Source organism: Aythya ferina (genome assembly GCF_964211825.1).
Source record: "Aythya ferina genome assembly, chromosome: 27".
Lineage (NCBI taxonomy): Eukaryota > Metazoa > Chordata > Aves > Anseriformes > Anatidae > Aythya > Aythya ferina.
Window position 1 is genome coordinate 2,940,234 of NC_140310.1, and position 25,137 is coordinate 2,965,370.

At 48.7% G+C, this 25,137-nt stretch overlaps 1 protein-coding gene across 2 annotated transcripts in view; it reads right to left on the reverse strand.

Annotated features, from left to right (window-relative positions):
• Positions 1-25,137, reverse strand: part of DPYSL2 (dihydropyrimidinase like 2) — a 51,712-nt gene that overhangs the window by 25,462 nt on the left and 1,113 nt on the right. Inside the window, exons 1-3 of one of the 2 annotated variants that reach the window (XM_084499416.1) lie at positions 15,891-16,274; positions 13,022-13,110; positions 11,516-11,700 (exon numbers count right to left, since the gene is read on the reverse strand). In XM_084499416.1, coding sequence (XP_084355542.1) covers positions 11,516-11,700; positions 13,022-13,110; positions 15,891-15,929 — 313 coding nt within the window. In that variant the 5' untranslated portion in view covers positions 15,930-16,274. Of the gene's footprint in view, positions 1-11,515; positions 11,701-13,021; positions 13,111-15,890; positions 16,275-25,137 lie in introns of those variants that run through there. The other variant, XM_084499415.1, reaches the window with a different exon arrangement.

Genomic DNA, 25,137 nt, shown 5'->3' on the forward strand with positions numbered 1-25,137 from the left:
CCATTTTATTGAGAGGGTTGTAATTAAATTCAGCCCTGGTGATTGCACGGCTCCGTGCTCAGCAGTCAGGAGCTGCTGCTCGTCTGTGGCGGCAGCGGCGTTCTGCTGGCACCGGTGGGGACTGGGAGAAATGCTACGAAAGTTGAGTGGAGCAAAACCCACACACGTGAACTGCAAGTCAGGCCCTCGCCCGAGCCAAGGAAGCTTCGCAGGAGATTATCCCATAATCAGAGACCTTGCTTCAGCCAAAGAGTTCGAACTCGCAGCTTGTAGGATGCCGCAATCCCTTCTGCTGTAGTCAAATGGCCTTGGGATCCTTTTAGAGGTCAAGAAATTGAGCTACAGAGAGCTGCCTTGTCTGGTAACATGGCTGTTCCAAAGTCAAACCTCTCCGCAACAGGACTGGGGCTTGAAGCATCAAAACACGGCTCCCAGCTCACCAACTCCGCATTGATTTAGGCTAGAAAGAGACCTCGGCATTTCTTCTGAGCTCAGAAATCTGAAGTCAAGTGACCTAAAAGAGGCATGCATCTCTTGTGTTCTCATTTCATAGCCAATTCTTCCTCTAAACCACAGTCTGGGCTGTGCTTTTTGATCTGGGATGAGGCAGGATAGCTGCAAGACAGCTTTTAAGCTTTCTGCTTCATGTATTGGACACAGACAAGCTGGTGTGTGAGACCACAGGAAAGCAATGGGAATAGAAATGAAGAATTTTCTTAACATCCTGTGGATACAGCAATCAAATCTTAGCTTTGCATAGCTGGGAGTTTTATCCCCACAGCTTTTCCCCCAAGAACAAAACAGATCATCCTGAAGGGCGAGAACTCTGCACCGAGTGGCATTCCCCATGCTAACACAACTGCACGGAGACCGCTTGCTTGTGCACGTCTGCCAAAGCACTAGAGGAAAAGGCAGGCTGAATGACATCACATGTTGTTTTCTGTCAGTTCGGATCCACTTTATTAGGCTCCATGCAGAGAAAATCAGAACCTGGAGCAGCCTCAGAAGAATGGGATGGATCTGCGCCGCGCTGATTACATTTGCAGACTGCAATGCTCTGTTATTCCCTCACTGATGTCATGCAGACATTTCCCTCGTCTTTTTAGCTGTCCGGTGAGATCCAAAATATGATTAATAATTTCATGGCTTTTGGACCCAAATTGAAAGAATAGGAAGCTGCATGTCCAAACAAGAATTAATAACCCTCTCCAGCAGTTGGAATGACCACGTAGTTAGATCAGATCAAAAAAAAAAAAGGCTTCATTTCTTTCCAGTGCAGGTTTCTTGTAGATCCAGGCTAGGTTTGTATCTCGGGGGGTCACCATGGTAAAGGAGGAGGGGAGCCAAGTTCCACAGGGATACTCGAGTGATTACAAGCCTTGCTCTTTCTTTCAGGCATACTGCACGCTTCAAGCTCGCGAAAAAGATGTGCAGGACTTCAAAGACTTCCCTAGAAATTGGCCTGTGAAGCTTTAGGGGATGGGACTGAGCAAACTGCTGCCTGTAGCCATGGGTTTCAAGGCAAAACACAACTGCGGCAGCAGCCAAGGGGCAGAAGTCCGATCAGAAAGAAGAGGACAAAAGATCAGGCGCCGTAAGGCAGTTCTGTCCCTCTCAGGTCAGCGGAGCTCCCCTGCCCGCCAGGCTTTTTCCACCAGCTGGGGAGCTGGAACAATTCTGGTTTTGCATCACCGTCACTAAGAGCAGATTTTGGCCTCTCGGCTGCATTTTGCTGCCCGTGGTTGTCTCAGGGGGGCACTGGAGACGAAGAGGAACACAACTGCAGAACCAGAACTCTTGCAGTGGAAATCTGTGATGGTTTTGAGAGGGTTTCATGCGTTCAGGACAACAGATTTTTATTTTCCTCAAAAAGAAATAAATAAAACAACATGCAAGGAGTTCCTATTCTCTGCTTTTTCTTTTTTTAAACAGTTTATGGGAGAAATGAGGGGAAAAAAAATACGTTCTGCTTGGTGAACCTGTCCTCTCCCCCTGTGCATTTGCCATACAAACACCTCCCCTCGCTGGACAAGAGCCAAAGGAGCCTTCCTCTATCCCTGGCTCTGACGAAGTGACATCAGGCTTGGAGGAAGAGGTTTTCATCAACCTCCATTCCGTCACTTCCACTTCTGGTAAGAATTGAACAATCTGCTCCCAGTTACACCACTCACCTTGGTAGCTGTCAAACTGTTACAGGCAAGAAAGCGAGGTCTGAGCGAGGCCCAAACATCCCTGTGCAGAGGTACAACCAAACTCCCTCTCTAACAAACCTCTCATGGGACAGAGATCGAGCAGCACGGTCACGCTGCACTCACCCATTTTCCAAACACCCCTGCTCTGGCCATCTGTAAACTCGCTGCTGAGATTGCTGCAGTACTAACCTGTAGGAGGCACTGGTTTGATCAGCCTTAAAGAGACAAATGTGGGACATAACCCCCAGAAATCCATTTCCCTCCCTCGGGTCTGAAACAGCCCCACCAAGCCTTTGCAGGCAACTCTCACAGCCAACACCTCAACTTTCAGCCACAATCAGGAAAGCCAGACTGAGCTAGAGCCCGAGCTGCCCTGGATCCATGCTGTGGGGCAGCTCGGTGTGCCTCATTTCCATACAGCTGCCATTTCCCCTTTCACGGGGTGTTTGCATTGCAAAGGGTCCAACCAAGCAGCAGAAGCCAATGCTGGTCCTGATACCACGACCAAATTCTGCTTCGTGTGAGAACATCGCACACATCTGGGGTTTTCTCCAGCTACGGCTGTCCTACAATGGCTCACAAAACTGTTCTAGTTCATGGAGCATAAATTTCTGTACATCAGTCTGAAAAGCAGTTCGTACCCCATCAGATGCTGAACTCCTCTCTTTGGACGCTGGTACCAATCCTGAAAAATCAGATCTGAAAGAAATAAAACTCTGTTGGGAAGAGACAAACCGGTTCCTGTGTGCTGAGCTGGGAAGAACCCCCAGCTGCCATGCTCTGCTATGATTTTGAAGCTCTGTCGGGTTACACCACCTCTTGCTGTGCAGTGCTTTGGGAACTTTCCCCCTTTGCACAAAAGCGGCGCTGGGTAATAATACGGGATCAGCCTCAAGGAACTCCTTCACCAGCTCCCGGTGCCTGCGGGCCGTGCCAGGGATTTCATTCATATGTAAAACACCCCCGAGCCCCCAGCTTCCAAAAATACACACGCTGCACATATGTGAGTGCTTCCAGGAACAAAGCAAGCTGGTGAAAATCTGCCCCAGAAGTGGCCAGGAAGGGGAACTTCCAAAAGCACGGCCCTGCTTGATGGGCTTTGCAAATTCACCATGAGAGATTTCCCCGTTCACATTTGCATGGTAAAGTCTGGTGCTCCTTCCTATTGCTTAAACAGGCTTTGGGGATCCGGGAAGCCTAAAGGGCTCGCCTCGTCTCCTCCTCCTGCAGGTTTTACCCTTTAATTCACATCCTGCCAGCACCGAGAGCTGTGCATCGTGCACTGCAGGGTCTGCACCTGCACTGATGGCAGCCAGGAGGACAGGGACTCACTGCTAGGTGGCACCCAGCACTCCCACACTGAGCTCACGGTAAAAATAACCTCTGTGGACTTCTAACGTGTTTAGGTGAACTTGAATTAAAGCTTATAACCCCTCGGTGACAAAACTATCTGCTGTCATGGACAGCTAGCACAGATAAATTAAATATTGTCACAGAGCGAGTGCCAACACTCCCTGGGGTGTGTCAAGGGAAGAAAAAGTCTCAGCAGAAGCTGTAACTCCGAAGTGCCCATCCCACATTCCTTACAGATGCACAGGGCTGCCATGGGAGTTAGGGTCGTGCAAAGCAGCAGGCACGGCCCCAAGCTGGTAATAACTGGTGATCTGAAAGCATGATTCAAGTAGGCCAGACGGGAGGAGCTCATCTGTATTCCTTCCACATTTCTCCTTCTCACCAGGAAGATTAAAAAGAGGCAGTTTCTAAGGAACGGGTGGCATCGACGAACTGAAGGCGAGTGGCAGAGAAAAAGATGGAAAAAGGCTCTGCTGGCCCGAGGCATCCAGCTCCACTGCACTGAGAGCGCTCGGCTGAATCCGCCCCAAGTGAGCCACGGCACATTTAGTCGGAGCCCTCGTTTCTTCCAGGCATCACTTGCTGCCTTCTCTTGACAGGCAAAGCTAATTCCCACCGTGGAAAGTGAAAAGTTCCTGTCTGACAAGGGTTTCTGCTGAGTCAAGCTCACAGAAAGGTAAAAGCCAAGGGACTGAACGCTGGGAGGAGGGGAAAAATCCAGGCAGAGAGAACCCTGCCAAGAAAAGAGCTGGAGGCACCATTTCCTGCTGCTTCTTTCAAGACCTTGTCTCAACTTGAAGGTGATTAAGCCAGGTTATCTAGCAAGATCTAACACATGCCCTGGAAACCTGTCTCAGACAGCAAATGAAGTTACTTAAAAAAAGAAAATTAGCTGCCAGAATTAACGGCCTGCCATTCAGTCTGCAGCAACCAGAGGACCCAACTCGTACACCTGCACCTCACCAAGGCCTCGGCCTTTTCCATTAAGATCCTGGGTAAGTGACAGCGGTGGTGGAAGACTTCTGGGTCTGGAGACTTTTTTTCCCCTTTCTCTACTGCAGTTAAAGGACCCACATCCCACAAAGGCCCTGGAAAGATGCCCGTGAAGTCGCTGCAGCTCCTCGTGAAGCCAACCAGCTGCGGTCCCAGCTGCTCCGAGCCAGCACTGGCCTCCTGCTCCTTTCCTCCTGCCTTCACCTAGCCTGCAGAATTTGGGGGGCAAAGCTTCTGTGTGCATGCAGCACGCGGTTCAACAGCATCCTGCTTACGGCTCCCAGCTGTTCTGGCCAGACAGCAGTGATCTGTTTAGGCCAGTTGAGGATCCAGCTCAAGCTTGGCAGCACAGACAACGCACTATCAAGTGATTCCCATCGGGTTTTCGCCCCGAGTGTCCTCCGTAAGGCATGGGACTTGCAGCACCGGGCACACGAAAAGAAGGGAAGCGTTGAAAAGCAGCTCTTCAAAGGAGAGAACATAAACCCTGCTCCACGCAGGATATGGAATAAGAGGGATTAAGTGCTAGTGCATAAACAAACACCACTGGTTACTTCTCCTGAGCCAGTGCCAAATCCCTCGCTTCGGATGGATGGAAAAATCGAGGTCAGTTCCTTCCTCTTGCTGCGACAGGGTCCAGGGCACAATGGGGCAAAAGAGAAGTGGTGCCAGGGCCCTGGGCTCCAAATCGGTGTTTCCAAAGAGGCAAGGACAGCTCTGGGGAAGGCAGAGGATGGAAAAATTGTGGAAATCTGCTTACAGGCAAGCTGTGCTGAATGGCAGTGGCTCCCCAGGACCATTTTCCAGGCCCAAGATTGCTGATTTCACCTGATTTCTAGGATGGGAAGACAGCCCAGGCAGCACGCAGAGCCCTTAGGCTGAAGATGTGACAGGTTAACGCCACTGCCACACCGCAGACACTGCACAACCTCAGGAAAAGCTCCACAGCTCCTCAGGTCCTCAGCTGCTCCTCACAGGAGCCCACTCCCTCAGTGGCAAAGACACAACAAACTGTCACTGCAGCCCAAAGGAGACCAAAAAAAATAGAAAAGAAATCCCCACAAGTATGCTGAGGACTTCACAGCTGTTTCCTACCATGCTAGCTGGCAGGAGACATCAAGGGCTTGGCAGATTCCCTTCGTTTGCTTCCAATGAGACCCCTTTGGAAGCCCCATCGCAAGAGATGCGATCCCATCCAGCAGCAAGGAAACAGCACGGGGATGGTTTAAAGCTTGAGAAGCGCAGCTGGCGATGGGGGAGTCCCACCCCCATTTCTGGTGGACTTTCTCACCCGTGATTTGACGCCTGCTCTGCAGGAAAGCAGCAAACAGGACGGCAGGAAGCTGGGAGTCAGTGAAGCAAACGAGATTTAGCGTGAACCGGTGCAGAGGCTGAGCACTGCATGGGTATAAAAGGCACCAAGGGGAGCTGGGGAGAGGAGAGAAAGGGCCAGAGGGACTTTGTGCTCCTGTGTGGTAATGTCATTATCTTAATAACAGCCTTCAAGGAGCCCTCTGCCCGTATAAATCACCGAGGTACAAGCTAGAGGACGTTTTCATTAGATTTCTAGAGAATTGGACGTTTCTTTGCTGCAGCAGAACCGCTGCCAGCTGCTGGAAAGCGAGGCAAGCTGTACGCTGCAGCTCTGCGTGCCCCAAGTGCTGGTTCCCTGCCGCACGGTTCCTCTTTTCTCTCTGCTGCCAGGGTGCAAAAAGCAACAAAACCGAGTCAGATCTCTGCAGAACAACGCGGTGCCATGCTCGCACAGCCGCAGAGACTTGGTGAGCCGCTGCAGCCCTGTGGTCGCTGCCCTTTGACTCAAAACACTTGGTTTGTGCTTCCAGCTCGGCCACCAATTACTGCCAGGCCGCTGCTGCGTCTCCTCCCTCTGGGTCTCTGCTTCTGTCCTCCCTCTGGCCACCGGGCAGATTCCTGCTCTCTACCACGTTGGGACCAATCCTGGTAGCAAAGGAGCAGCAGCCGGGGGGTAGGAGATGATCCACTCTTCGCTGGTGGTGGAAATAGCCCATGCCAAGCTGCCTGGCCCTTTCCCGAGCCCTCCTCCACACTCACCCTATTGCAGTTTTAGGCTCTGATCTCGTTTGGGGTGGCTCCGTTCTCCCAAGTGGCATTCAGTTCAAAAACTGAGATGTGAGGAACTGAGCTAGACTGGCAAGACAAGCTGCTAAAAGCTGAGGTGGTGATAACCTAGGAGCCCCCACGTCAGCTGGCTTAGGCATGGGGTGGAGCTGAGCACCTAACAGCCCTGAAACCCCCACACCCTGCACGTGAGCCCTCTCTTTAAGAGCAGGGCAAAGCCCTAGGAAGCAGAGTGCCGTCCATGTGAAGCTCCCCTTCGTGTTCTGACACAAAGCTCCCATCCCCGGTGCACGTTCCCCGTGTTATTAGGGTAACTGCAAGGCGAGTTCAAAAGGCAGCTGGCTTCCAAGTCGCCGAGCCAAAACGAGCTGGAATTTCTTCGCACTGTAATTTCTCTCTGTGATTATAACAGCGGTCGACTGAGTCAACACAGGCGATGTCAGCAAGCAGCTTCGCTCAGGGATGGCGGATACCCGGGGAAAAGCACAGTCGGTGGGACGGGGGGGGCTGAAATGTGGGTGGGAGCTGGCCCAGGCAGACGCCGTCCTCGCTGGGACATTAACCAGGCTGGAGGATCAGCGCGCCAATAAATACACACGGCTTAGCTGCGTCCTCTGCGAAGGGCTAGAAGCAGAGAGGGGAAATCCTGCCTCTGCTGAAGTCAGGGGGAGTTTTACCACTGGTGCTGAAGGGGATTTCGCCCATCACAGCTAATAAGCAGCTGAACGATCAGAGGACTTTGAGACCACCCTGCTCTTAACTGCGGTATCTTTCTTCTCTAATAGCTCCAGGAAACGTTTCATGTCCTAAGGCACCACCTGTCTCAAGCTGGGACGACGGGGGCTCAAAAATGCCTCCTTTTGCCCAATAAAACTGTGGCTCCAGAGGCTCCATGGCTGAGAAACCTCCTTGAAAGAACAACTTCAGACTCAAAACTCCAGAAGGACTGTTTTTCCGCAGAACAAAGGGGATCTTGGGGAAGCTACCCCAAATGAGGCACAGCCCACCTAACGCATCCCCCTCTTGCAAAGCCTTCTGCAGATCATCCTGGAATCCTCAGCGCAACGCCCAAACGCCGCATTCTGACATTTCAAAAGGGCAAGAATCCAAAGAAGTATTCTCCTAGGACACACAGGACGCTGTCCACCCTCTGCTGACATGCCCACAACAACAGCATTTGAAGGCAGGAACAGGATCGTGCCAATTACCTTTTCGGAAGAACAATCGCATGGCAGCACCACATTTCACCTCGCAGCTCTGCACAGCACCCCCGGCTTTATTTTTCATGCATTAGCCAAGTCAGCTGAAGCCTTGCTATGTGCCTCTGGCACTGAGGAGGGCAGAGACAGAAGGATCATAGCTGGAATTCCTGCTCAGATGGCGTCCACGGAACGAGAAGCTAGAAAAAAAAATCAGCCCTAACTTCTGAGAGAAGCAACAGAAAAAGGGCTGAGAGCCCTGCAGAACTGATGTGCTGTAGGGCAGAAAAGGGCTCGCTCAGGGCACACCACTGCTAACCACTGACCCTCGTTCCAGATCTGGATAAACCTCCACTGGTCCCGCACAGAAAACGGGGCTGCTCCGTTTGACACTGAGCGAGAATCCAATTCTCCTGCCTCGGATGTTGGAGCACTGAATTTGCATTAAAGGGGAACGGAAGTAAAAGGGAACAGGGCTTGGAAACAATAGGTTACATCCTCGAGCTCCTGTCCGCTTCCCCTGGATGTGCTCGACCTGTGAATTAAAGGAACAACACTGGATTTGGTCTGAGCTGCAAGGAGTTCAGTGAAAGCAAAGCAGACACGCAGGGCGAATTCCTGGCACTGCTGAGGTCGGTGACAAAACTCTCCCTTACTTTGCTGAAGCCAGGATTTCACCCACAGCTTTTATGAAACCAAGAACCAGCAGAAACCTATCCAAGATTCTTGTTTTAATTTCGCTGGAAAAACGCACAGAAAACAAGTATTTCCCTACGATGGAGGCTGTGAACGGCCTTAAAGTGCCCTCCTGTGTGAAAACGTGAAACAAATTGAACCGTGAGGCCAATTACCCTGTTCTCCTGCCCAAAATGAAGGCTACGCATAAAAGAGAAAAACGTACGGAGCAAAGGTGTTTGTAAATTGATAATATGAAGTTTGCTTGAAACACAAAAGAAGAATTGTGGGTGTTTTTCCCACAAAGCCCACATCCACGGGCTAGCTCTTCCAAAAAAGCCTGATGGATGGAGGCACGCAGCTCCACACACTTCCACGAGGAGCAGTCTCTGTGGAGAAGTCCCAGCACAGCATTTAAAATGCACACCAAGCTCGCACCATTTTCAGGCTGCAATTTGCTTGTGATGCTACGAATTCAGTTCGCTAAACGCTGCCCCATTTACCAGAACAGAATAAATGCTGGAATCGACCACGACTCCCACCTGCTTCGGGAGCAACCAACGGCCACCCACCGAGAAGACGTTCACGTGGGCAGCTCTGCTCGCTCCCTTGTGGAAAGCCATTTCTGCAAGCGGTGTAATTTCCCCACGGAGAGCACAGCTGAGCTGACACAGAGCGGTCTGCAAAGCTTTGAAGTCTAGCTGGATTATTTAACCCACTTTCCTACGGTCGGTTCCAGTCGCTGGTACCTGCCCACCAGGAACGGTGCCCTGAACACTGCTGGGCACCAGGAAGCCATTTGATGCTCAGAGGTGACTGTGCAGTTTGGGGTCCTAATCTGAGACAGAAAGGCAGAATGGCAGAGTGGAAAGGCTGGTGGGGACAACAGGAGCACCATTTTCCAGTTTAGCCACAGGCCCTACATCCGTGGGCAAACCACATAACCGACATGGGGCCGTTTACATGGGGCTGTAAAATAAGGAGGAGTTAGAAGATGGAGGATTCCTCCGATTTCCTAACTCCGAGATGTGTTCTGGACACCACTAGTGAGATAATTCAGATCCTGCAGTCATAAAGACAACATACACAGAGGTTTAAACACTTCTGAAGTATGAGGGCTTTGCACAAGTGAAACTGGGCAACCAAAGGGAAGGGCTGCTTTAGAAAACCTGGCCTAAGCCATTTCTGCTTAAAATGTTTTTAAAAGTGCCCCAGGGGAAATAATGCTGTTAAAAGCCTAGATACAGATGACAGAGAACGTGATTTTGATCTAATTCAGCTTAACAGAGAAGCACAAAATGGTGATGAAAGTGGACAACGTGAACCAGGTGTACGGATAATGTACCAACAACCAATGAAACAAAGTCAACGGACTGAAGCTGAAAAGAAAACGTTGTTTCGCTGTTATTAACTTCAACTGACAGCAAAGATTTAGAGGCAAACTGGGTATCTGAGTAACTGAGGCAAACAGTGTGCACACTGAGAATATCCACAGCTACGTTTCCAGTTCACGTTCTGTGTGGGTGAGGTTATCGTCACACTCAAACTTCATACTCCAAACCAATAGCACTACAAAAAATAATTCCCCAGGTTATTTCAGGACCAAGTTCACAGGCCAGACACCTCTTTGTAAAGTCCAGGCCCAGAAACAGATCCGTTTCTGAACTAGGGTGGCTGTGCTTGGACCCCTGGCTCCCCCTCCCAAGCCCCATGTTAACCTGAGTCCAGCCACAAGGCCAGAGATCAAGGAGAGCTCCCGACATTCTCCTGATGAGGATGTTTGAGCTCATAAGCTGCTGGGTTTGAACCAAGGAGAGTTCAGCTGATCCCCAGCTGTGCCTAAGATCTCTTTACAAACCTGGCCTGGACAAGAGACTCCAGGACTTATTCAGAACCACGTTCTTTCATTCCTCTGTACCTCAGCCCCCCTCCTGTGAAATGGCAGCACCTCACAGTACGCCAAGGAACGCCAGATGTTCAGATACTGCGCCACACTACACCTTTATCCTTGACTGCCCCATGCAGCAACAGACTGCAGGGCGCCGTGGTGCAGCTTAGATGTGATCAGCAGCACTGGAACAGAGAGTTTTTTGTTCCCAATTATTATTTCATTTTTTAATCTCCAACTCAAAGCAGGATAACAGCGATTCACTTACAGAGTTTTGAGGTCCTGGCTCTGACAATTCAAGCACCTGTAGCCAAGGTGAGTGGTGCCAGCTAGCTGGGAAGTCATTTATGAGACATTTTGGAGCCAGAGGGGAACACCAGGGGGGTCTGATCCTGCCATCAGCAGGAAAGTCAGTTTGTCTGGGTTTTTATTTTGAGACATTTTCACTTCCCAATTCTTTCTTCCTCCAAAAGAGGATATGAGCACAAAAAGGAACAACGCTCATTTATTATTAAAAACTCCTGGTGCCAAAGCTGCATACACGCAATTGGGCCTGTGTGAATCTTTAAATAAGTGGCCCACTTTTCAAAGATGCATCATACAGGCCACTGGCATCCAGCTGCTGTGGCTACTGCACAGTGGGCACCTCTCCATCCTCAGACAGCCCAAGGTGGAGTAGCTGTCCTTCCCCTCTCTGTATGTGCAGCAACTTACAGGTGAAAGAGCTCAAGCCTCCTGGAGTCTCAGGCATCACGGAGAAAGGGAACTGAGGCACAGGGGCGTGGAGAACCTGCTGCTCATACTGGAGCCAGAGGTCAAAGTCACACTGGGTTCAGTAGGAGCAGACCTACGGAGAAAGTGGGAAAGTCACACGAGGACCAAAGTAAATCCTGCCAACAGGGAGGACAAGAGTGAACTGACTGACAGCTGCAAGGCACAGAAACCCCGGGGTTTCCATCCCTTTTCCCACCCCTACAGAAGCTTTTCTCAGCAAGCTGACCAGACATCAGAAATCCCCACTGCTGGAACCTGCTGCCACTTGTACAGTCCACAGTTTCTCTCTTGCTACTAGAGAAAAATAAAGTTTTCTTGTAAGAGAGCAGCAGCCAGCTTACTGATCATGGTGGTGCCCCCAGCCAGCGCAGCCTTGGTCCCTTGGAAGAAGTCATCAGCAGATGTCATCCCCTGTTCCGGCATCTGGAAGCGGGTGTGAACGTCAATCCCTCCGGGAATCACCATCCTGCCATGGGCTTCGATAGTTTTCACCCCTCCTGGCACAATCAGATTCTCTCCTATTTGCCTGGGTAAACAGGTTCCAAACAGCAAGTCAGACACAAACGAGAGATGAGGCACGCTGTCTGTAAACACACCCCCTCGTGCTGCTTAACCTTGGGTGTTTTCTTTTTCCATATAAAGCGATGTACAGGATCAGCATACACAGTTGATAACATGTTATTCTTCCCCTCGAAGCAGCTGCATAATTGCGAGCAAAGTGTGCAAATGCTTCAGGACCTAGGGGGAATGTTAGCCTTAAGAAGAAGGCAAGGAAGGAGCCACGCTGGCAGATGGAGAGGAGAAGGGACCGGGCAGAACCCATCGCTGCACCAAACACAACAAAAGCAGCTTTGCTGGGACTGGACTGGGGTTACCAAATGGCAGTTGAGCACTTGATGTAGAGCACTGTGCTGCTATCTAGCAGCAGAGCGTTGTTTTGAGAACACACAAAGAATTTTTGCCTCTATATCATCTGCTTCCCTTCCATGTATCAATACTCTGTGGTCTCTGCACAAATATGAACCCATGCAGACACCAGTTACCAGATTCCTGATGGGACCCCCAAAGCCCTCTCCAGTCCAGCTCTTCACACAGATTTGTTTTTAAAACTGCAATAGTGGATGACACATCGCAATTAATTAGCTGTCTTTGGCTGGCTCCTCTAACTTTTAACCTTGATTAACAAAGCACATGTGCTCAGTCTTAGCCAGAGCAGGAAAATTCCTTGTTTGTAACCTCTGGCTCATCCATTTTTTCCTAAGAGTAATTTTCCAAAGATATCTGTAATATATTTAATGTGCCAGAAATGCATGTTTCAGGACTGAAAACACAGAAGCGTACTGGAAAGAGGTCTGAACCTTCTCCTTTAAAACAACAGGATCCTTATTAGCTTTAAGGGATTGGGGATTGATCCTTGTATCATGGAATTGCAGAAAACAGCTCTGCAAGAGACCTCAAGAGGTCACCTGAGCCCAGTCTCCCGCCCTAGAACAGTTATATGTGTCAGGGTACTGACCTCTGGATTCAAAATATCTGAAGTCATAACTTGGTAAAATGTTACAACACTCAGATAACTTCAAACATGTGTGTCATCCCAGCATGGGGCTAGTTGCACAGCTAAAATTAAGCACGTTTAAGCACCTCCTTCCACTTGGGCTTTAACAGCAACGGGGTTTGGGGCCATTTGTTTTTTTAATTCAACACCTTGTTTTTCAAGTTCCTCCATCAAACGCCAGCACGTGTGTGAAATACTTTTCTTTGCAGCCTAATATGGCACACAGAGTAAATTATTCCTTGCTAATGTGCAGTACGTTTCCGATCACACCGTGGTATCACACTTCACTTACTTTATCAACCCATCTTCCATGTAAATGTCGGCATAGAAGGACTGGTCGTCATTAACTATTTTACCACCTTTGATCAGAAGACGATCGCTCTGCAACAAAGAAGCACACAACAATACATAATTACTCTGTGAGGAAGCTGACAGTCTGCAGTGTCACTTCAGAGATAAAAGTAGAGACGGAAACAAGCTCTGCATTATTCAGAAGCGCACGTCAAAACACCAGTCAATTGCTGCACTTTCAACTGGAAAGATAAAATATTTTATTTCATCTGCAAGTCCTTTCATCACGCCGATGATCCAAAAAAAAAATGTCTGAACGGAAAAGGCGGTGGGTTCCAACAGCCTGCTAAGACAGCACACGCCATCACCTGCAGCAAAAGCATTAAAGGATATTCGAGGGATGCATAATAGCCACGCGCCTGTTTTCTCCGCCTTGGTTGTATGCAGAGTTTCTTGCATGCACCCACACACTGGGGCCATGACTTGGACAGCTATGAGTCAACTGCTGTCAGGGAAATGGACCAAAAGTCTGTTGCCAGGGGTTACACAACACAAACAAACTCATTTTGTCCAACTTTGCGCTGTTTCAATTCAGCGGATACTTTTACTGCCCCTCCAGATCACTGCTGCACAATCAGATGAAAATTAAGCGCGCATTAGCAAATTCACTTCAAGGGAAGGATTTTAAAGCCCGTGTTATGAAAACGCCCTCCAATTAGGAGGCAGTTTGGCAGGAACAGAAAGGTAATTATAACAAGGCAGCTATCAGACAACGCGCTTTGTATCGCAGCCCAGGTCGCATCACGCCTTTGCGGCTATTTTAGGTCAAAACCAAATTTCTCTTCCTTGCAGTAGCCATAAACAAGAGTGAAACACCCTCCGCAGAGCTCTGCTCAGGGATGAAAGACAGAAGCTGGGCTGTGCTCTTCTGGTTCCTTCACTCCCTACATCACACAGGCACATATTGAAACCAAACCACGCAGAGGCAGCGCTCCATTTAATCCACACCTCGACCCCGATTTCTGCACTGCTACTCCGATCGTCTCTCCCCCTCCCAAAGCGTCTTTGCAACGAGACAAAGCTACACCAGCACAGCCCAGGGGAAGGCTGATGAAACCAAAAGCTGACTTCAATAAGGGGGAAAAAAGGGAAGGACTTGAACTTGGGGGTGCCTCGAACCTACAGCAAATGACAGTGACAGGGGTGTTCAGAGCCCTCATTTTCAATCGGGACTCCAGTGGTCAAACAGAATAAAAGAACCAAGCTTTTTCCCAAAGAGCTTATAAGAAAACCAAGGAGCTGGAGCAGCAGATGTTCAGCTGACACGGCTCTGAACACCAAGAGGGCTACACAAATTGCATCAGTTACCGATTTATACCTTTATATCCATCTTTTATATAACCACTAAAGACCTATGAGGTATTAAATGCCTCTCCTTCCACCCCTCCCTTTTTTTTTTTTCTCCTTCCTCCTACTGCTGCAATGGAGAGCTTCCACGAATAACACCACCGATTTCAAAAACAAAGCAAAAACGCAAGATTTCAATTTCGGATCTGCCATGAATGCCAATAAGCCTGAATGAATTAACTCAGGGCGTGAAACACCCGCTCGTCTTTCAATGCCAGACGCTACAGCAGAACTGCCCTACATGTTTACCGTTTCCAGAAACACTGCAGTATTTATGCCCACCTCTAGTGCAGGCTCCTTGTGCTATTAAAAAGGGTGGCTGCTATTGGAATTGGTTACTGCCACTGACAGCAAGTCCTAAAGCACTGAGCAGCCATTAGGGAAGAGAAAATAATATATAGAGAGAGACATTTATACATCATGATGAGCAAAAATGCCCCTTGGACTGCTTGAAGGATGCTCTGAACGCTTCGGCTAGTAAACAGGTCTCCTGCTGCAGCTGCACGAAGGCTCTGCAAGGAGTGCGGATCCTGCTGCTCGCTTCAGCCACCTCTGAGACAAAAGCAGAGGCAGCTCGGCACCGTGCAGGGGCCTGCTGCTGAATTTGACTCCATCGATGCAGTCAATTTGTACGCATCGATGTAGGCACAAGATGGCTCAAGGCAGATTAGCCGCCGCCTTCAAGCATCAGCCTCGGCGGACAAATTTGGGGTTTATACGGCAGCAAATAAAGGCAGGATCCGATTTTTTTTCCTGTCCCCTATCCTTATGGCTGCAGCGGGTGCACGTAACATAAATCAGAGCATTCGGTCACGAGCAAAATGCGTCAGCCTGCTGGCCCCCAGCAGCGCTTCGGCAGCAACCTCCAGCACCGTTTAAGCACGGGCATCTTTCTAGCCTCTGCCATTAGACTCTTAGAGCAAAACCGGCTTTTCCCCTAAAAAAGGAGGATGCTGCGGTCATCACCGTGCTCCCCACAGGCTGTTTAGGGCAGCCCCGAGCCCCCCTACACGGGTGTCAGGCTGGTGAGCCCTGTCTGGGAGCTGGCTGCTGTGCCGGAGGCAGGAGGACTCGCCTGGGTGTGTCCGTGGGGTGCCAGCGATGAAAACTCTGTCAGGAAAAAAAAAAAAAAAAAAAACAACACGAAAGGCTGGAGCAGCCCGTTAGAAAGGAATATTATCGAGCCTTACGTAAGGCGAAGTTAGCGCCCTGGGATCCGCGCTCCCTGCCCTAAATCTGCAGCCAGGCAAAGGAAATCGGGGAGGGGGGGGATAAATAGGGCTCCTTCCCCGCTCCCCATGGATGGGGGCTGTGGGGTGAGCCTCCAAAAAGCTTCTGGGGGTGGAAAAAGAGAGCCCGGCCCTTGGTGGGGACCCCTCTGGGCTCGCCCTGAGGGGCTCCAGCCCCGCCTGAGGGGGGGTCCCGGGTCCTGCCCCCCCCTCCCACCCGGGGCCCCCGCTCACCGTGATCCGCGGGATGTTCTTCTTCCCCTGGTACGACATCTCGGCCTCTTGATTTTTATTTTATTTATAGATATCTGGATCTATAGAGATTTTTTTATTTTTTTTTGGCGCTGTTGGTGGAGCCGGAGGGAGGGGGGGGGGGGGAGGCTGCTGCGGCGCTATTGTCTGCCGCGCTGCGAACGCTGCCCCGACCTCCCCTCCTCAGGAAGAAAGGAAAACGCGATTAAGAAATAAAAAATAAATCTAAATTTAAAAAAAAAAAAAAAAAAAGATGAGAACGAACGGTCCCTGAATTCAAGGGAATCCTAAGAAAAAGGGAGCAGGCGGCAGCACGGGGAGCAGCGGCCGCCCCTGGGCTCGCCTCAGCCCTTTCTTCCCTCAGCCCCAGCCCCGGCCGCGCAGGGAGGGGGCGAGCGCCGGCGGCGGGCGGCAGTGCGCATGCGCCGCCTCCTCCTCTCTCTCCCCCCCCTCCCCTCCCCGTCGGGGCCGCGCAGCTCGGGGCGCGATTGGCTGCGAGCCCGGCGGGGATGCAAATGAGGGGGGGGTTACGGGAGGGGAGGGGCCGAGCGAGGAGGGGATGCGGGGGGGAGCCGCCCCCCCCCACACACCCTCACTGAGGGGGCTGCGGCGCCCCTCAGGGGGCTGAGGGGGGGGCGCGATCGTGTGAGGGGCTTGGGGGGGTCCGGGGGGGGTCCCGGTGGGGCCGAGCACCTGCGGCTCGGTGCCGGTTGAGGGGCTGTGAGGAGCCCCGGCGGCAACGAGGGCGCTGCCCTCCATCTTCTTTGTGCCGCCCCGCCCTGCTGGGCGCTGGCTGGAAGGGAAAGAAAATAAAAAATAAAAATAAAACCCCGATTTTTCGCTTCGCGGCGGCCCCGCCTAGTCTAGAAGGCGCAGCGCGCCCAGCCCAGGTCCCCTCCTGGAGGCACGGAGACAAATTTTGAGGATTTTTAGGGGATGGAGGGGCCTGGGCTGTGCCCGAGGGGGTGCAGGTGCCCTCATGGCACCGCTGGGTGCCTCAGGCACACGGGGGCTGTGACAGGGCTAAAAGGGAAAAAAACGGATTAAAGGGGATAAAGGCTCCCTCAGTATTTTGTGTGCTTGACCCTCTGCAATGCGAAGAAACGGGGTGCAAGGCCAAAAGGGGGGTGCCCACCAACATACGTCTGTGCACACCGGCTCCTCATACAGCAGTTTCCCCAGGGAATGGCACAAAGCATCCTTTAGAGAGCCCAGAATTTAGCCCAAATCCACTCCTCTTTGAACATTATGACTGATTAAGTAATAACCACCGCTTACCTTCTTCCCTCAGCCTCTGAGGGTGCCACATCGCACAAAGCAAAGCCAAAACACTTTACACACCCCATAGAAATGGAAACCTTCGGAAATACCGCTGCAGTAAATCATTACAAAGGCAACATCTGCTCAGACAGATGACTAGCAGGACCTTTGATGTACAGTAGTTCCCAAAAGGCTATACGGGAAAGAGTAAAAGAGCTTTTCCTGGGTATAGGTGGGGCATCAGGCAACATTTAAATAGCCAATATGCCAATCAGTTAATATCCAATTAGTAGCAAGTGATAAAGTGTCTCATTATAACAGTAGCAAAATGATTAATTTGTTAGCCTGCTGGGTTTTATTTTGATTAGAACTGGCAATACCAAATGGGTTATATCCTGCGTCTTTCTGATCTGCACCAGAAGTTTTGAAACCTCAGCATATTTCTGCTCAGAACATGGACAAAAGCACCTCCATCAAATTGCTGAATTTAGGCAGTGCAGCTGCACCTTTTCTCTCTTTACTGCTAGTTTTCCTCCTCGACTGTGTATCTGAATGGCTTCTTGCCTTTGCTTGCCAGGTAAGAGAGCGCCTTCAGCTATCAAAGAGGAAGCAAAGGCTACCTACGTTTGAGAAAAAGGGTTTGAGAGAGGGCATCAAGGCCCTTGGGCAGCTGATCTGAGATGTGCTAAGTCCAGCTGCCATCTCAAGACCTCGTCCTGAGAGTAGAAATGGGATTACAGACAAACACACACAAACATGAGCACAGGAAACCTCTGATCTGCAGCGCTCCCTCTCCTCCCTGACCCTAGCGAGGTCGTTTCTCCACATTATGCTCTAAGTTGGGAAACCGCAGTGCTGGTAGAAGAAAAAAAGCACCTCTAAAGGAACGATGGCATCAGCACACTAATATTTCTGAAACTATTCTCACCTGCTCAAAGACACATATTTAAAATACTTTTTTGAAAAGGTAATCCTTACTGCACATGGGCAGGACATGGAGTTCTAATTCAGGACAGGAGTTCTTGAACTTTGAATATATTAATTCCATAACTTGAATCCAATACTGACTAGGTTCAGAAAGAAATAATGAATCTTCAGATGACACTTAGCTTTTCCTTCCCATCACCATGTTGCAGCACCAACCTAAGTAGTACAGAAAAAAAATTTAAAAAAAAAAAAAAAAAAGATATTAAAGGGCTGAAAAACATGGTCGTTTAATATTAATATCAATATTAAGTACACAGCACCAAGGTTTAAAAACTTCCCTATGATTTAGTGTGTATCTAAAGGACCAGAACTGAGCTTCCAGGCACATTTTCTTGTGTTTTCTATACCAACTGGCAACATAGCCCAATTTTCTCTCTTGTCATAGCTAGAAGGTTGTCAAAAATAAACAAGTAAATAAAATTACTACTAATGCAGTTATAAACTGCCTTATTTAGCCTTGCTAAACAAAATCAGGGAACTGATAACATCTGCTGCATAAACATATGTGCCATAGATATCCACTAGTGATAAAGATGGGCTAGTGAAGCTAAAGGGCAACATTCAGATGAGAACAGGTGGGAACAGAGTCTGGTAATACAGAGAGCCCCTTACAAAAGCTGATTCATTCTCCCAGTGAAACTATAGTTTATGTCAACCCCTCCCCATAAGTTAAAATGACACTTATGAAATGTCAGTGGTAGGAGTCAGCTCCTAGGGTAAAGGAAGGGAGTTGAATGCGCTCAGTAAATCCCTGCAGGCTGGTGCCCAGTCCAGCTGTCACACAGCAGTGCTGATACCTGCGGGTATTGCGGGAAGTGATGGGACTTCTAGATAACACTGATGCACTTTGCCTTCCCTAGGTCAATCAATGCAGGCTGAGCAGGCTAAAATTAGAAGGTGCTACAGAACACTCCCAGATCTTCCTTGCCAAAAGCTACCGAAGGAAAGCAACGAAGGCCGGCCAGCCCATCCCAGCTCCCTGACTGCACCACTACGACAAGAGCAGCAAGGTCACTGCAGCCAAGTCACTTCGGAGGCGGAGGAAGAGTAAAAGAACATAAACATCTTTAATGATGCTCTATCAGCACAGCTGCAGGCCCTGGCAACAATCACCAAATGGCAGAGCAGGGGAGGAAATGCAGAAACCAAAGCATCACACCCACGCTTGCACTGCCAGCCTGAGGGTCACTGGGGGCTATGTTGGCCACTGGATACACAAGATTGCTCCCAGCCATTTCTGCACAAATATCTGGTATAAGATATTTTGTGCAGGATTTTTTTGCAGCAGAAACATGCTTCATGTTAAAGGAGTGTCTGTGTCTAAATTTGTCTTCTAGAAAGGTCGAGAGAGAGAATTGCACAAGAATATAAAAATCTCTGTACAGCAATAAAATAAATCATCACGGGCATCAGTGGAAATCGGTCTGCATTAGCTCTGAACCTTAACTTTACAAATCCTGTGGAATACCATTACACACTTAGCACGGAATTTTATTCCCACAGTGGAGTTACTGGACGGTTGGAAAGAAAATATCAGAAGGGTCTCTTCCCCTGTGGAACTGCAGTGTAATTGCAACCAACCCCACAGAACTCCTGCAACAACCAATTGCTTTCACTCCTACTAAATTCTTAAAGGTTTATCTACCAGGACATTTTGCTATGAAATTTTAAAACCCATAAATGGAAATACATGATTAAAATAGGGATCGGAGATGGATTTAAAGCATTGCTGGGAGTATCTGAAACTCTAGTGCTAGTGCATCAACAAGCTCTAGATTTCCCCTTAGGCTTGTTAGATGCCAATAATCCCCACTCCCTAGTGGGGAATCACCCAGTGCCAAAGTCAGCAAGGCTCTTGTTACTGCAATCAGAGGCAGCAGGACTGGGCCAAAAGAGCTTTCAAGAGCTCGCTGATCAGGACCTAGTTTTCCATCCTGGTTCTGCCCATGCCAATTGCTCCATCAGTTCCTAGTCTCTGAGACTTAAAAGGAGTTTCCTATGGATACAGCAACCCCCTGCAGCATGTTAGGTGTTGGGAAGGTTAAATACAGGCTTGTCCAGGGCAGGAGTGTATCTGTTCTTTCCAAAATGTGATGAAAGAACCCTCCCGTATTACTCACTACAAATCAAATTACAGAGGGAAACTATCCTTGCCAAGGAGCATCTTAGTTTTAATTTTCTCTTATGAAATAAACCAAAGTGTCATTCTATGGAAATGACCAGAGGTCAAACATGGTAATACGAGGAGGTAAAATCATACAAGTTCTCAGAGAAGTAACCTGGCTTTACTTTGAATACAAACCATCTGACTTTGCGAGGGGAGCAATTCATTTTCTGGCCACACAAACAGGTCAATAAGAAAGGCACAATTGATCTACAAATTAGAATTAACTGTCCAATTGATTTTGTTTCTTTTAAAAACCCAAGAAGCCTTGATAAGGTTGAGAAATAACTTTCTAATAAGACTATTACCATATGTTTCTTAGAGGCAATGTCCTGAGCATTTCAGATGTGCTACAGTCTTAATTGTCCTCAAAGAAGCCCATGGTGCTGCCCTAGAGTTAGTGTATTACCAATTCTTAGCACTGAGAAAAGTCAGCCCTCTTCTGGGCTCCGAGCAGGGGCTGCTCTGTTATGGGTAGTACACGACATAGCAGAAACGTGCTCTCATCTGAACAGTTTACACTCGTGCTTTGACCTTTACTGCAGTAAGTACAGCATTTTGGAGCAGAGGCACTGGGCATTTGGGCATTTGTGTCACTGCTCCTCCCTTATCTCTCGAGCAAAGAGATGAGTATCTCCAGGCCCCCAGGAACCACAGGTAGGATCCAAGAGACAGTTATTTTCACAGCAATTTAAACTATTTCTTAATATTATAATCCCTTTTCCACCCCCCAAACCTACAGACCAAAGCCTTAGGCTCTCAGAAATGGTTCTCATTGCTTGTCAGCCAGCTTTGTAACATACCAGGCAATCATTGCTCCAGACAAGGAGAAAAAAATGCTGACCCATCCCAAGTTAAATTCCAGCTCTCTGCAAGGTGAAGAACCCAATTTTGCACTTGTCTGCACGTTTTGCAGTAAGGAGGTTTGATTTTTGGTAGTTTGCTCCCAAACCCTGCCCATTCCGCAGAGCAGACAAACTCCACTTGAGCTTTGCTACTGAAGTCTTTTCCTAACTTTGTAACAGCACCACAGGAGACAGACTCAGATTTTACGTGCCACAAGACAGACAAGGGATTCGGGGACTCAGACGTGGTGCTGTAGGTGAAGAGCTTTGGGGCAGACCTAAATGAGGGCTCAGCACCGGGTAAAAACAAAAGGCTCACAACAAATGACACCAGAGCACTGGCATGAGGGTGGCACGCACTGCTGCCAGTCCCCGACTCTACTCCCAAGATAAAGCCTGCTCTGCAAGGTGCTGCTAAAGCCCAGGCCTCTGATTTAGCTCAGCTCCAAAGTGGGTGGAGAAGGGTCTGACCCTAAGTGGTGTTTTCCCTCCAGTCTTGAACCCAAAAGACTTGGCCCTGGATCAAAGCCCTTTGCTCCTTTCTGCAGGAGAGGGGGCGGTGTCGGTGAATTCCTGACGTGACTCTACCAGACCACGATATGCTCCTTGGAGCTCCAGCACGTTCCAGCTATGCAGATTGATAGCTTTGAGAGGAATCTGAGAGGTCAGAGGAATTTGACATTTGTGTTCATTATTGTTAGTTTCTCTATTTTTTTTTTTGCAGCAGCCAGACAAATTGTTATGATCCATTGGAAAAATCATGCAAGTCATCCTCCTGTATAATTATTTTGCAAGCAGTGATTGTCAAAACAAGGCTGGCTAAAGAAATTACAGGCATTGTAACAAATTAAAATCAGAACCACATTTCCAGCTGTCTGGAACAACTTTGTTGCAAACAACAGTTCCATTAATGTTCCAGAGTCTATGATTTTTTGAGTGCTGAACAACATCTTGTTACTCATCCTTCCTCTCCAGGAAAAAGCACGATCCTGAAAGCTTTGAGGTTTTAGCAGGAAGTCCAGTTGTGTCAATAGCTTCATGAAACTCTGTTTTTGAACTCTCCTCTCCTGTCAATGCTAAAATAAAAACAATTTCCTAGTGTCTCTTTCTTCACTTATCATACATAGCTTTGTTGTAGTAGACTGGTAGTTTACACTAATGCTATGAACTTCCTAAAGGTCCATGAACTGTTTTTAAGGGACCCAAAAAATGGAAAGGCAACTGCTTGTTACACAGGGACACCGCCTGAATCAACAGAGTAACAAGAGCATGGCCATGGGAACTTTAGCCAGCGATGTAAGAAGAGACCTGTGGTCCCAAGGGCTTGTACTTGGGTTCAAGTGTCTTAGCATCTATTAAGGCTCTCCGTGCACACTAGATTAAAGCAAGCCATAAGCTTGCTGTTCCCTCTTGCAATCAAACCTTACTTCTCCCTACAGATGTCTCCTAAAGGCCAGCCTCCGTCCTGAAGAACCTCAACAGAAGGGAATGACGGAGGGAGCACCGATGATGTGCACAGGAAACCAAGACACACCAAGGGGTGACATTACAGCAGCAGCCTAACCAGGGAAGGCGACAAAGTTTAGGAGAAGAAATGGAGGCACAGCCAATTCTCCAAGGCTGCCAGCTGCCCGGTAGCACAGCTTGCCTCCGACCTGTTGAATGGGTCGCGCTGCCTCCAGAGGCCTCGCTGTAAAGAGCTGCTTAAACTAAGATCGAAAGCTTTCCTGGTGCCTCTGGAGATGATCTTAACCCTGAATTATGAGGCACCACGGCCCAGAGGCAATAAAGCGAGGCTATGATAGATGCCTATAGAATACCCTAGACAGGATAGACACAAACAGATTTGATTACCCTTATCTTTGCCTGCAGAACAATATATTGCATTTTAATGTGGAATAATTACATTCCTTTCTTTATCCTCTGGACAGTTAAGACCTCAGAAAAATAAAATATAGCTTGTCAGTCTTGCTTTGTTAATTATTTCCGTGGAGATGAATACGAGATCTTTCTATACAGTGACAGAAAGGATGACTGTCTTGCAGACCCACTTTGGATCCAATCACTGGCTAAAATACTTCTGAGCATCTCCGCTGGCTCCAGTTGGTCGGCACCCATTCCCGTCAGCTCGTGATGTGGTCGTTTTGCTCAAACAGAGGATGGACTGTCCTGTGTGCTCACTGTTACGTGAACTTAATAACAGCTGGAGCTGTTTGCAGCCTCAAGCTAAAGAAAAGGAAGCCGTAAGATTTCTAGCCTCTTGTGAAATAATTTATATAATTTCAAGATCCTATCAATTAGCAGGCTGTTTCTTTCCACTGTAATTTAGATTTGTGTCACATGGAAATAGTGTACAGACTACTCAGGTTCGAAAATAATAGGCCAAATTCAGCTGCAAAACTTCAGAAGGCCTTTAGCATCTCAACTCCTCCCTGCATTTATTTTAACGCAATGTTTCCTTCAGTGCCACTTCCTGCAATATTTTCTTTTTTTCAGTGCGTTGATCACCATAAACACATTCCTAATAACTGCTGTGAAGTAAAGGCAGCTTTACCTGCTGAGGATCTAACCATTGATTCAAGCTGTAGATGCAGTCAGCTGGAAAACTATCAAAGCTAAAACACTCCTGCTATAAAGTGCCAATCCATAGCAAGACATTTATAATAAAAGGCTGCACTTACCCGAACGCACACAACCCCTCACAGCACAATCCACTGGCATCAGTGTAACGCCAAGCTAATGAGAAAACTCAAATGTTTAGCACTATCCCATTACTCCATACCTTCATGGTTGATATTACATGACAACCTTTAAAAGTAGAACCAAAAAAAATCACTTTTACAAAAATGTGATTAATATTCTCCTTGGACATGTGATTTTTCACCATATTATACTTACTTTTTAATATGCTTCCACCCTTCAATAATTCATCTTTTCAGAATGAATAAATCACCTGTGTACATTTGTGTCTTGCAGGACACCAGCACATCAAATTACTCCTGAAAACATCCCAAACTGCAAACCCTTTGACTCCCCAAACTGAAAAGGTGCACGTCCCTTACTCCTGAAGTGCTCTTTTGTTAGGCTTATTAATTGTGGAAAGTTAGTAGGCACATAACATACTCAAATCAAGCCATGGGTGTTTGTAGTGGGAAACTTTAGTTTGACCTGCTATGGAGAGGCATGGAGCACAGCTCCCTTCTAATTTGAGGTTGATGTGCAGCTCTGCTGAAGATCAGGGCCTGCTCTGTGGTCTCACAGTGACTGCAGGTGTTGGCACGTGTGAATGTGGCTGGTTACTGCCCTAGGAGGCAGCAGAGAAGGGTCCGACCTGGGGAGGATGAGCCCCCAGCATCACTCCTGTGTGTTACTCCTGTAACGTTTCACATTTCTGACAGCAGGAGAAAATGGGGAACGAGGCCACGCTACAGGCTCTGGGCAGACTTCTGCCCTGTACACGCAGTCCACTAGTAAAAAACCAGGAGGCCCAGCCTAGAAGCAGCTGGCAGAAGGAAGGCCTGCTCTTTAAAGCCGCTGGGGGACTACTCACAGAAACTCTTTCCCAGTATGCTGCTAGGAATTGATCATTCTGCTGGTCGGTGCTTCATTCATTTCAGCTCTTCCAGGCTGTGCATAGGAGCCAGCATTGTCAGAGGGATACACCGAGTATTTCAGGGCTCGGAGCTGAATAAAGCTTGCTTAAATCTATTCATGGAGGAAAGAAAACGTGCATGGTCAGCTAGACCTTTGGCTTGAATGGGTTTGGCCTCAGGAAAAGGACAGGCTCTGCTACACCATGACACACACACAGAGACAGAAAATAGCTTCAGGAGTCTTAAAAGGCTGGGAGGAGCTCAGGTTTTTTTTAAGAGAACACCACATTCCTGTGAAAGTCCCAGCACATCTTCCTGAGGCAAAAATTCCCCCTGCAGCCACAGGCCTTCAGGTACCGAAATCCAGCCCCCCTGGGTCA